Source organism: Hyperolius riggenbachi, chromosome 3 (genome assembly GCF_040937935.1).
Source record: "Hyperolius riggenbachi isolate aHypRig1 chromosome 3, aHypRig1.pri, whole genome shotgun sequence".
NCBI classification, from domain to species: domain Eukaryota; kingdom Metazoa; phylum Chordata; class Amphibia; order Anura; family Hyperoliidae; genus Hyperolius; species Hyperolius riggenbachi.
The window spans coordinates 514,180,798-514,193,040 of record NC_090648.1 but is presented as its reverse complement, the minus strand read 5'-3'; the positions used below and the strand labels follow the sequence as shown (position 1 = coordinate 514,193,040).

General features: G+C 45.0%; 1 protein-coding gene across 4 annotated transcripts in view; it reads left to right on the top strand.

Annotated features, from left to right (window-relative positions):
• Positions 1-12,243, top strand: part of RNF130 (ring finger protein 130) — a 397,837-nt gene that overhangs the window by 256,209 nt on the left and 129,385 nt on the right. For all 4 annotated transcript variants that reach the window (XM_068278403.1, XM_068278404.1, XM_068278402.1 and 1 more), the window contains exon 4: positions 5,239-5,310. In XM_068278403.1, coding sequence (XP_068134504.1) covers positions 5,239-5,310 — 72 coding nt within the window. The remainder of the gene's footprint in view (positions 1-5,238; positions 5,311-12,243) is intronic.

Genomic DNA, 12,243 nt, shown 5'->3' with positions numbered 1-12,243 from the left:
TCACCTGCCAGCAGTAAAAATGTCACCATGTAATAAATGTCAGAATATAACTCTGGAATTTAAAATATTTTACAATGGGCAAACACTGACTAAATCATTTATACATAATTATTGTAAAAATGAAACACTTTTTTTATTACATTATTTTCACTGGAGTTCCTCTTTAAGGACCAGACACTTTTTTCCAGTCAGACCACTGCAGCTTTAACGGTTTATTGCTCGGTCATACAATGTACCATATTATGGAGTACTGGGGAAAAAAACACAAAGACAACGGGAGCCCAAATGGTGCAGTATGGCACAAAAAGATGAAAATTCGAAAAGGGGGGGTTCGACAAAGGAATACTCACAAAGGTGGGTTGCACGAGGGGCAACCGACCACTTTAGGCAGGTGGAGTATCTTAACCTGACTCCACTCAGGTGTACCAGCAGTCCTGGAGGCAGTCGCCCTCTTGGAAAACTCCCATACACTGTAGACCTAGTAGGTGGTGGAATTTCACCTTAGGTTAGGTGTGTGGGACTCCCCAAATGCGGCTTGATAGACAGAGCGGCAGTTTACTTGGCCTGAGGAAGTGGGCTGGGTCCCACGAAACGCGTTGCCAGTGCTTAATTACTATTAAAATTATTTTTCTAAAGTGATTTGTCGTCTATGAGGTAAACCACCTCTTATGTTTGAATTTTATTTTTGAATTTTATTGCTTTTAAAGTGTTTTATATATCTATTGGGCACCTCTTCACCTCCTGTTATACAATGTACCACCTAAATGAATTTTGGCTCCTTTTCTTGTCACTAATACAGCTTTCTTTTGGTGCTATATGATTGCTGCTGTGATTTTTAGTTTTTATTATATTCATCAAAAAAGACATGAATTTTGTCAAAAAAATGATTTTTTTTTTAACTTTCTGTGCTGACATTTTTCAAATAAAGTAAAATTTCTATATACATTTTTGTCCACATTTATTGTGCTACATGGCTTTGATTAAAAAAATCCAATAAGTGTATATTTATTGGTTTGGGTAGAAGTTATAGTGTTTACAAACTATGGTGCAAAAAGTGAATTTTCCCATTTTCAAGCATCTATGACTTTTCTGACCTGACCCCCTGTCATGTTTCATGAGGGGCTAGAATTCCAGGATAGTATGAATACCCCCAAATGACCCCATTTTGGAAAGAAGACATCCCAAAGTATTCACTAAGAGAGTTCATAGACTATTTTATTTTTTTGTCACAAGTTAGCAGAAAATGATACTTTGTGACAAAAAAAAAAACAACCTAAAAAAAAAGTTTCCATTTCTGCTAACTTGTGACAAAAAAAATGAAATCTGCCACGGACTCACCATGCCCCTCTCTGAATTCTTTGGGGTGTCTACTTTCCAAAATGCAGTAATTTGTGGGGTTTTTACTGTCCTGGCATTTTGAGGGGTGCTAAATTGTAAGCACCCCTGTAAAGCCTAAAGGTGCTCATAGGACTTTGGGCCCCTTATCGCACCTAGGCTAAATGAACTCACCATACACATAACGACATACCTTGGGGTGTCTTCTTTCTAAAATGGGGTCACTTGTGGGGTTCCTATACTGCCCTGGCATTTTAGGGGCCCTAAACCGTGAGGAGGAGTCTAGAAACCAAATGCCTCAAAATTACCTGTGAAATCCTAAAGGTACTCATAGGACGTTGGGCCCCTTAGCGCACCTAGGCTGCAAAAAAGTGTCACACGTGGTATCGCCGTACTCAGGAGAAGTAGTTTGTGTTTTGGGGTGTATTTTTACACATACCCATGCTGAGTGGGAGAAATATCTCTGTAAATGTCGTTTTTTTTTTTTTTTAAACACAATTGTCCATTTACAGAGATATTTCTCCCACCCAGCATGGGTATCAAGAAGAAAAGAGAAAGAAGACACCCCAAGGTATTCCATTAGGAGTATGGTGAATTCATAGAAGATTTTTTGTGTCACAAGTTAGCGTAAATTGATTTTTATTGTTTTTTTTTTTTCACAGTGTCATTTTCCACTAACTTGTGACAAAAAATAAAATCTTCTATGAACTCTTAATACACCTAACGGAAGTCCCCCAGGTGCCGCCGCCAATTGGCGTTACGCGGTCCTGGGGGTGCCACTTTGCCGACGCCAATTGGTAGTGGGCGGTCGGCAAGTGGTTAATACACTCAGACCAGTTGCTGTTGAAATTTGATTTTTATGGTGACAATCCCGCTTTAAAGGAACACTATAAAAGTTTTACTTCTTTTTCCTAAGCACCTTTAGTAGGCAGAAGGGACTTAGTAAATACTGTACACATAGTGGTAGTAAAAGAAAAAAAGAAATCTGTCACCTTATCAGAGCTTACATATGAAGCTCCCTCCCTCCCTCTGCACCGTCCTGCTTGGATAAACAACGCATGCTATGCTGACAGGAGAGTCTTGTGGGTCGGCAGAGTTCAGTCAGTCTGATTCCCCCTTCCCCTTGCTTTGGCAATGCCTGTATGAATTTTGGTCATGCCAATAAAGCTATTTTTGATTTGATCTGATTCAATGATCTGCCCTCCCTCAAGACACTCTCCTGTCAGCATAGAGTGCATTGCTTATCCAAGCAGGAAAGTGCAGAGGGAGGGAGAGCACTTCTTACACATTGCTGTTGCCACGTTCGCAGCCAATCACCAGACACCACTGTCCTAACTCTCCATACGGAAGGTCTGATAAGGTAACGGATGTATTCTTTTTTCTTTTACCACCACTGTGTCATTACCTAGTCCCTTCTGCCTATTAAAGCTGTTTAGGAAAAAAAAAGTAAAAATTTGATAGCGTTCCTTTAAGTAAAAATGAAAGGGGATCCGAGATAAACTTTTACTCATTGCATGATTGTGTTGCTTTCATTTAGTTTATAGGGCATTCCTCAAGCCAAATACTTTTTTGTTTTTGTACTAATACTCTAATTCCCTATAAACTAAACAAGTCTCGCCCACAGCTTTTCAGAGTGCCTTGGCATTTTCAGACCCATGTAGCAAAGGCTTATGGGAGCTCAGTCTGAGCAGGAGGAGGGGAGGTGTTACTAGCCAGAGATTTCAGAGGCAGAGGGGAGGAGGGGGAATTAGGTTTTCACAGGCTGAGGGCTGGAGATGCAGATCAGCTAGCCTGTGTGTAATGTTTACAAACAGAACATGGCCTCTGTCGTATCACAGGAAGAAATAATCATATACTGTTGAAGCTGTTTGCAGCCAGATTTGCTGTGTAAACTATATAAACTTTAGATAAGATATATAAACAAGTTACTTGTTATAGTTAGTTTTTAATCTCGGATCAGCTTTAAACATTACATAAGATGGTTGAGCTATGTAGGGAAGAGGTACCCCCAAAATAATAAAACGATTAAGAACAGTTTGAGGAGGTTAAGGAGCACTTACCCCATCAGTGGTACAAAATAACAGGAAAATGACTTACACCCTGGACGACGCCTTTCACTGGTACAGCACACTTCCTGTATCACTGTTTTGAGGGAATTGCAGTTCAGCTAGGAGTGCCTGTCTAGTGCCTGTCTGGCGCTTGTTGCTAAAATGGTCTTACTTCAAGATGCTGCTGTTGACCAGAGGAAGCAGATTGTGGCCCTACAAACGCGTTGTCTAGTGCATTTTTTCAAAAACTTAACGTAAACAAAAAAAAATGTCCTGTTGTTTTGTGTCACTAATGAGGGAAGTGTTCCTTATCTTTTAAACCGTTATTGTGCTATTATTTTTGGGGCACCTCCTCCCAATTCTAGTTCTGCCACGCCCCCCCCCCCGACCCCCATTCCCCCCATCCCCCCCCCCCCCCCCCTCCAGGGGTGGTTTTTGTTCAGGCCACTTGCCGGCCGTCTTATACTCAAAAGACTCTTCTGGTCCTCTTTATATTGTTTTTTTTTCTTAGAGAGCAACCAAATCAGAGGAGATTCATGTACTCCAGAGCAGTGTTCTCTCCAGAATTATTTTCCAGCCGGGTGGCATGAAAAAGTAGCCGGGTGGGGCGAGATGAAAATGCAGGGCAACTCTACTTACAGCATAGGAGGAGTTGAGGAGGTGAGCAGACAGCCGGGGGGGTCCCCAAATCTAGCCGGGTGGAGCACCTGCCTAATAGAACCTGGGGAGAACACTGCAGAGTATAGTTAGACCCAACACACTCAAAGCTTTTTAGCGTGGTGGCCGTTCCACAACCAGAGTTTGTGAGTACCATATTTATCATTCATTTCACCCTTTCTATTCACTGACTTACTGCACCATAAGGGACTCCTTCTCTCTCCTGTGGGTTTTTTTTTTACATACTCTGGAGGATCTGCAGGTCTTCCAGGTTCCAAACATTATAAAGGATGGTTGCTCTTCGCTAAATTATCCCAAAATTCCCCCTTGTATTGAGTGTATCCCTGTTTTCTGTACAGCCACACCCTCCACTGATAAAATGCTGAGGCCCTTTTTTTTTCAGCCGAGCTCACAGGTGGTTGTGGCAGAAGTGATGTTACCTCCCTTCCTCTTCCCCCAGCCTAGGCACACCAATCAGATCCTGTTGTCACTGTAGGGAGGGTTTTTTCATGCTGTACTTCAGCCCATGTGTAGACGCCAACAAGCCATTCACACCATCAGTGCCATCTGAATGACGCCAGAATCAAATAGCCAGAATGCAGCTTGAGTAAATACGGTAAAAATTATTATTATGGTTTAGAAATAGGTTTAATAGACCCGAGGTACTCTTTAATGCAACCAGGTATTCTCATACTGGACCCACATACCTCTTTGTGTTGTCCATTTTTCTCCTCTTTCGTTCTTAGTCTCCTTAATCACTCCTCAAAACATTTTTTTCAGACAGGTGTCCTTTTATCAACGGTGCTGCTCTTTCCTGTACCTTAAGGGAAGTGGATGGGGTGGGGAAGAGGAGGGAGTAGGAGGGTGATAGGACAGGACGTCACCGTGAGCCCACCTCTTCCTTTCTATAAATCTGACTTCAGCTGAAAGTCACATTTTTCAAGGCGTGTTTACGGAGACTGGGGGAACGAGAAGAGTAACGGACAACCCACACATGTATGTGTCTCCAGCATGAACACACCTCTGTGCTTAGCTCAGGTAGCTCTGCCTCGGGTCAGGTGTGCTTTAAGTTGCTGTTCTGAGACACACAACAAAGGTTCCTCTTGAAAAAGCGGTGTTGTAATTCAGTTTCTTTGGATTTAGCCTTGTTCGGTCCTGCCTGTCATTCCTAATCACTGTCTTGTTCTTTTCTCCACAGCGACGACTTGGAGACGCGGCAAAGAAGGCCATTGGCAAGCTTACAACGAGGACAGTCAGGAAAGGAGATAAGGTAACTGCTGTCTCATGCTTGTATCCAGAACACATAGGTGGTTATCTTCAGACTATGGTGGATGCAACCTGCCACGAAGCAGGTGGTTTTGGTGCAAGCTGGGCGCCACTATAGCAGTAATTGTATTCTGTGCATCCCGCACAAGGGTAATTTGGGTTCAGCAGTAGCCAGACTCCGAATTACTTCCCCCTCTGAGTTGCTGCGTCTCGGAGGGAGAATAGTATTTAATGTTGCCAGGAATTTGAGCGGCAGCAGGGTGAGTGGTCAACTGGCTCCCCCGGTGCCCAACTTACCGGCGGCGGAACTATATGTACACACCTGAAGAGTGATACAGGAGACAAATTCTCAGTGGATACATTATAATACATACCTTTATTTATTGTATTTATAAAGCGCCAACATATTACGCAACATAATATATACAGCAGCTATGCAATAAACTGCAATGGCACCTTTCAGAGCAGATGTACTGTACTTTGGGAACTTGTAATTTGGAAACAGAAGATAATGCTTGTGCACAAAAGCAAATATGGTAACTGTATGAGTAATAAAAAGTAGGAATCTCGTATTTGAGTGTTATGCTAGTTTAATTCCGCTTTAATTACAGCAGGACCACAACAAGGTGATCTTCTGTAGATCTGTTGACTGGATATATGCTGCATTGGGTGGCCAGGAGGTAAATGGAGCTGCTGCATGGCTCTAGGCGGTCTCATGTTGGCTGACGGACCCCGTCTTCTCCTGTAGGAAACGCTGGGCATTTAAACCCTACATCATTTTACTGAACAATCTGTAGCAGTGGCTTCTATGTTTAGATGGATTCAGGTGAAACGTGAGCCAGGCTGGTCCCAGCACTCCGCTAAGCACATTTACTGAATTGTTTGGTCATAGATACCGCTCTGCAGTATACAGTGTCACCGGCTCCAATGTAAAATTTATGTACCAAACCCGCAGACATTGCAACAACACGGGCTAAACAGCAGAAAATAGGACAGGATTAACCCTTCAACCACCCCTCCAAGCCACTCGTCTTCTTGTTTGCGGTTGGTGGGCATGTCATGTCGATGGTCAGGGGCCCAACAGGGTACCTGCAGTCCAGGAAATATATTCCTACTTATAGGGATCTTGCATTTTATGGATCGCTTAGTAGCCCTTATTAACCACTACTATTTATTGTTATTAAAGGGAACCTGAAGTCAGATGGATATGGATGCTGTCATATTTATTTTCTTTTAAGAAATACTAGTTGCCTGGCTGTCCTGCCGATCCTCTGCCTCTAGTACAGATGTCTGTTGATGGCTTTTGGGATCAGTAGACAGGAAGTCAGGTGTCTGTAGATGGATTATGGGATCAGTAGACAGGAAGTCAAATGTCTGTAGATGGCTTCTGGGATCAGTATACAGGAAGTCAGGTGTCTGAAGACAGCTCCTGGGATCAGAAGACAGGAAGTCAGATGTCTGTAGACGGATTCTGGGATCAGTAGACAGGAAGTCAGGTGTCTGTAGATGGGTTCTGGGATCTGTAGACAGGAAGTCAGATGTCTGTAGATGGGTTCTGGGATCAGTAGACAGGAAGTCAGGTGTCTGTACACAGATTCTGGGATCAGTAGACAGGAAGTCAGATGTCTGTAGACGGCTTTTGGGATCAGTAGACAGGAAGTCAGATGTCTGTAGACGGCTTTTGGGATCAGTAGACAGGAAGTCAGATGCCTGTAGTCGGATTCTGGGATCAGAAGACAGGAAGTCGGATGTCTGTAGATGGCTTCTGGGATCAGAAGACAGGAAGTCAGATGTCTGTAGATGGCTTCTGGGATCAGTAGACAGGAAGTCAGGTGTCTGTAGACGGCTTCTGGGATCAGTAGACGGGAAGTCAGATGTCTGTAGACGGCTTCTTGGATCAGTATACAGGAAGTCAGATGTTTGTAGATGGCTTCTGGGATCAGTAGACAGGAAGTCAGGTGTCTGTAGACGGATTCTGGGATCAGTAGACAGGAAGTGAGATGTCTGTAGATGGCTTCTGGGATCGGTATACAGGAAGTCAGATGTCTGTAGACGGCTTCTGGGATCAGTAGACAGGAAGTAAAATGTCTGTAGACGGATTCTGGGATCAGAAGACAGGAAGTCAGATGTTTGTAGATGGCTTCTGGGATCAGTATGCAGGAAGTCAGGTGTCTGTAGACGGCTTCTGGGATCAGTAGACAGGAAGTCAGATGTCTGTAGACAGATTCTGGGTTTAGAAGACAGAAAGTCAGATGTTTGTAGACAGCTTCTGGGATCAGTAGATCGGAAGTCAGATGTCTATAGACGGCTTCTGGGATCAGTATACAGGAAGTCAGGTGTCTGTAGACGGCTTCTGGGATTAGTAGACAGGAAGTCAGGTGTCTGTAGACGGATTCTGGGATCAGAAGACAGGAAGTCAGATGTCTGTAGATGGCTTCTGGGATCAGTATACAGGAAGTGAGACATCTGTAGAGGACAGCTTCATCTCGGATGGATGACAGCTTATGCCTATGAATGAACACTAGGCTTTCAGAGGATTTGGAAATCCGTGCAGCTGGATATCTGAAATGCATGAATACTTTCTGCTTCCAGACCTTCATGCATTTTAAGCACTATAGAAAGTGCTTGGATTAAAGTCTTCACTGGTTGTGATGTAAAAGTACATTCCAGCGCAGAACACTGACTAAATGAATTCTATCCCACGCTACAGAAGGGTTTCCATGTAACTTATGTCTTAACAAGGAAATCGGAATCTGGGGAATGTAATGCATGCTGATAGCTGATAGCATGGAGGGAGTTTGTACGGGAAGGGTTTGGTTATGTTGGGGGTTTTTTGTATTTCTTAACTGAGGATTTGACAACTGCTCTTTCCGCCACAGGGATCAGGAAGTACATAGCACAGCATCACCACAACAGATGGGCGTCTGGGAGTGTCCATCACAGTAAAATATCAGTAACTTATATTACAAATATTTTACTAATTTTTACTTTTACTGGTGCCTGTTCTAACCTTAACTGTCCGCTATAGGTGCCTAACCCTGTAGGTGTCTAATCCAAACTCACCCGCCTAACTCGGTACAAAAATCATCCGACTCTTTCTGAGAACCCATAATTGCTCCGACTCCTCTACTCTGACTGCACAGTCCTGGTAGGACTAGGGATTGGGTACAAAAATCATCTGACCCCGACTCCTCAGTTTATGAAACCACCGACTCCAATCCAGGTACCCAAATATTGCTCCGACTCCACTCCACAGCCCTGCTAAAAACAACATGCAAAGGAACAGTGGCGTCAAAAGAATAAAATATGCTAAAACTTTTAAAATATTGGAGAGGTAGTGGTGGACTTACCTACTCCTAATGGACACAATACAAACGTGTAAACTCCACGGGTATTTGCAACACGTTTCGCAGGTCTAACCCTGCTTCATCAGGCAGTCAGTTGGGAGTAAACAGCATAAGCCGTCCAGGTATGAGTCTTGCACCTCTGTGGAAAACAACAGACTTTCTGCAGTGAGTTGAAGTGGAATTGCAGCACCGTTCCCCCGATAACATTCATAGATAGAGATATTCATACATAGAGAGTTTTTGTAGGGGGTAGATTGTCCAGAATGATCAGGATCGATTGTCTTGGATACCTGTTATTGCAAGTGTGTGTACGGCAGAAGTGTAACTATAGGGGGAGCAGCCTTTGCAGTTGCGGGGGGCCCATGGCTATGGGGGGCCCTAACTTCTTACCTTGCCCCCAAATGCAGGGGTTCCTCAACAGCAACTATTGTTGTAGGTGGAGCGAGCCATTGAAGTCACACGTGTCATACAGTATAGCGTTCTTGGCAGATGGGCCTCCTGATTGTAAGGGGGAAAGGGGGGTGTTATATGTTGTGGGCTCCATAAATGTTTACCCTGGGGGCCCATGACTCGTAGTCCCGCCCCTGAGGTATTCACACAAATGACATTACTTTTGATTCAGAGGCAGACTGGATAACTGTAGAGTCAATACATTTTTAATTGTATGTTATGCTACACTGTAGTTCAATGTTGAAGGAAAGTTATGGCATTGTTCATAGAGGAGACTTGATATTGGCAGATCACCTTTTAAAGTGAGACCTTCAGCTAGCTGGATTTATCATTGAGAACACTGGTCACGTGATTTATCCTGTCCTGGTCACGTCATTTGCCCTGTCCTGGTCACGTCATTTGCCCTGTCCTGGTCACGTCATTTGCCCTGTCCTGGTCACGTCATTTGCCCTGTCCTGGTCACGTCATTTGCCCTGTCCTGGTCACGTCATTTGCCCTGTCCTGGTCACGTCATTTGCCCTGTCCTGGTCACGTCATTTGCCCTGTCCTGGTCACGTCATTTGCCCTGTCCTGGTCACGTCATTTGCCCTGTCCTGGTCACGTCATTTGCCCTGTCCTGGTCACGTCATTCGCCCTGTCCTGGTCACGTCATGTCCCGTCCTGGTCACGTCATTCGCCCTGTCCTGGTCACGTCATGTCCCGTCCTGGTCAGGTCATTCGCCCTGTCCTGGTCACGTCATTCGCCCTGTCCTGGTCACGTCATTCACCCTGTCCTGGTCACGTCATTTGCCCTGTCCTGGTCACGTCATTCGCCCTGTCCTGGTCACGTCATTCGCCCTGTCCTGGTCACGTCATTCGCCCTGTCCTGGTCACGTCATGTCTTGTCCTGGTCAGGTCATTCGCCCTGTCCTGGTCACGTCATTCGCCCTGTCCTGGTCACGTCATTCACCCTGTCCTGGTCACGTCATTTGCCCTGTCCTGGTCACGTCATTCGCCCTGTCCTGGTCACGTCATTCGCCCTGTCCTGGTCACGTCATTCGCCCTGTCCTGGTCACGTCATTCACCCTGTCCTGGTCACGTCATTCGCCCTGTCCTGGTCACGTCATGTCCCGTCCTGGCCGCACGGTTTGTCCCCTCCTGGTCGCCTGCTTTTTTCCCGTCCTGGTCACGTGATTTGTTCTGTCTGTGATTGTTCTCCCCATGTCTCCTAGCCTTCCGTTTCCCGCGGCTTGAGATTTGTAGATCAGGCCTCCCGTTACGCTGTGCAGCTGTTTCAGAGTAATAGGGGGATTATGCCCACGTTGCGCCTCATGCTCCCTTGTACCGCTTGTGTCCCCCTTGTATCCTCCTCTATGCTCCTTGTGTCCTCATCTATGCCCCCTTGTGTCCCCCTCTATGCCCCTTTGTGTCCCCCTTGTGTCCTCCTCTATGCCCCCTTGTGTCCCCTTTGTGCCCCTGTGTCCCCTTTGTGCCCCTGTGTCCTCTGTTTGTCCCCCTGTGTCCTCCTCTCCATGGGCACAGTACAGGGAGTCCCCGGCATTGCGGCAGGTTGGAGGTTGGTGTTGGCAGCGTTCACAAGTCAGGAACTCTCGGCATTTGGACTATAAGACGCAGTCACTTTTTTTTCTCACTTTTGGGGGAGAAAAAGTAAGTATTCTAGTCCAAAAAATACAGTAGGACCAGGCATTTTCCCTAAACAGTAAGTCATCACTGTAGCACTTTCAGATCAAATATTAGGATTCATACAAATGCATGTTTTTTAATGGTTCTCTGTAAAGAGCACCTGTATTAACTGACAGATCATGACAAATGATTCAAGATAACCATTTTACATCGATCATCCTGGTTTCAGGATGTCTACCCATAAAATGGAGAATCCTTTTCATAATTGGCAAATCCCTACATGACCTCTGCTGCCCAGCGTGTCATCTCCATTTCTGTAGAACAATATTGGATGTGAATCGGTTCTGCGGGCTGCTAACTGTAAGAAACCAGCATTTCTCTGGACAGAATGAAGATGTGGACATGAGTGTGGTGCTCAGGAGGTGAATATTGAAGAGACTTCTGATCAATACATGTTCCAGCAGCAGGTCTGTGTGCCAGAGATTAACCCATCGCAATCGGTTTCCTTTAATTATCAGGCAGATGTGTGGGGCGCACAAGGGGAGGGGCAGAGGGCTTGGGTGTCGCTGATTCCGATTAAAGAAATGATATGAAAATATACGGCAGTAGGTGGAGTTAAAGCGGAATGAAAGCCAGCATTTCTCCTTTGCTCTAATAGATTATTTACAGCATATTTTATACTACCACCATTTTTTTTTACTAGAACAGCATTCAAAGGGTTACACACAGGACTTAGAAGCTTCCCTGCCAGCAAAGCTGGACGCATCCGAACTTAGATAATGTTATCTTGTATTTAATTGTATCAAGTGAGGAATGTAAATAAACACTTCTCTGACACTGCCGGGTCTCCTGAACAAAGTCAGACAATTTAGACCGCATTTCTGCTCATGTTAGAACATGAATAAAGCAGTTATAAATAAAATGCAAGGTCAACTTTCAGAGCAAAAAAACTGTACTTCGGGAATGTATAATTTCTAAATGAATACTAATATTTCTGCACAAAAGCAAATATGATAACCGTATGGCATATAAAAAGTAGGAAAACATGTTTTTATGGAATATTATGTCAGGGTTTTATACCGCTTTAATAGTATTTCACTGACCCTCTCTGTTTAAAGTGTACTAAAGCTGTGGGAGAAAGATTTTATACTCACCGCAGCTTCCTCCAGCCCCACAAGCAGGTGCGAGTCCCTCCCGCGATTTCACAGCGATTCCCGGAGCAGTTGCGATTTCACTGGGATTCCCGGAGCAGTTGCGATTTCACAGCGATTCCCGGAGCAGTTGCGATTTCACAGCGATTCCCGGAGCAGTCACAGCGATTCCCGGAGCAGTCGCGATTTCACAGTGATTCGCGGAGCAGTCACTATTTCACAGCGATTCCCGGAGCAGTCGCGATTTCACAGCGGTTCCCGGAGCAGTCACAGCGATTCCCGGAGCAGTCGCGATTTCACAGTGATTCGCGGAGCAGTCACTATTTCACAGCGATTCCCGGAGCAGTCGCGATTTCACAGCGGTTC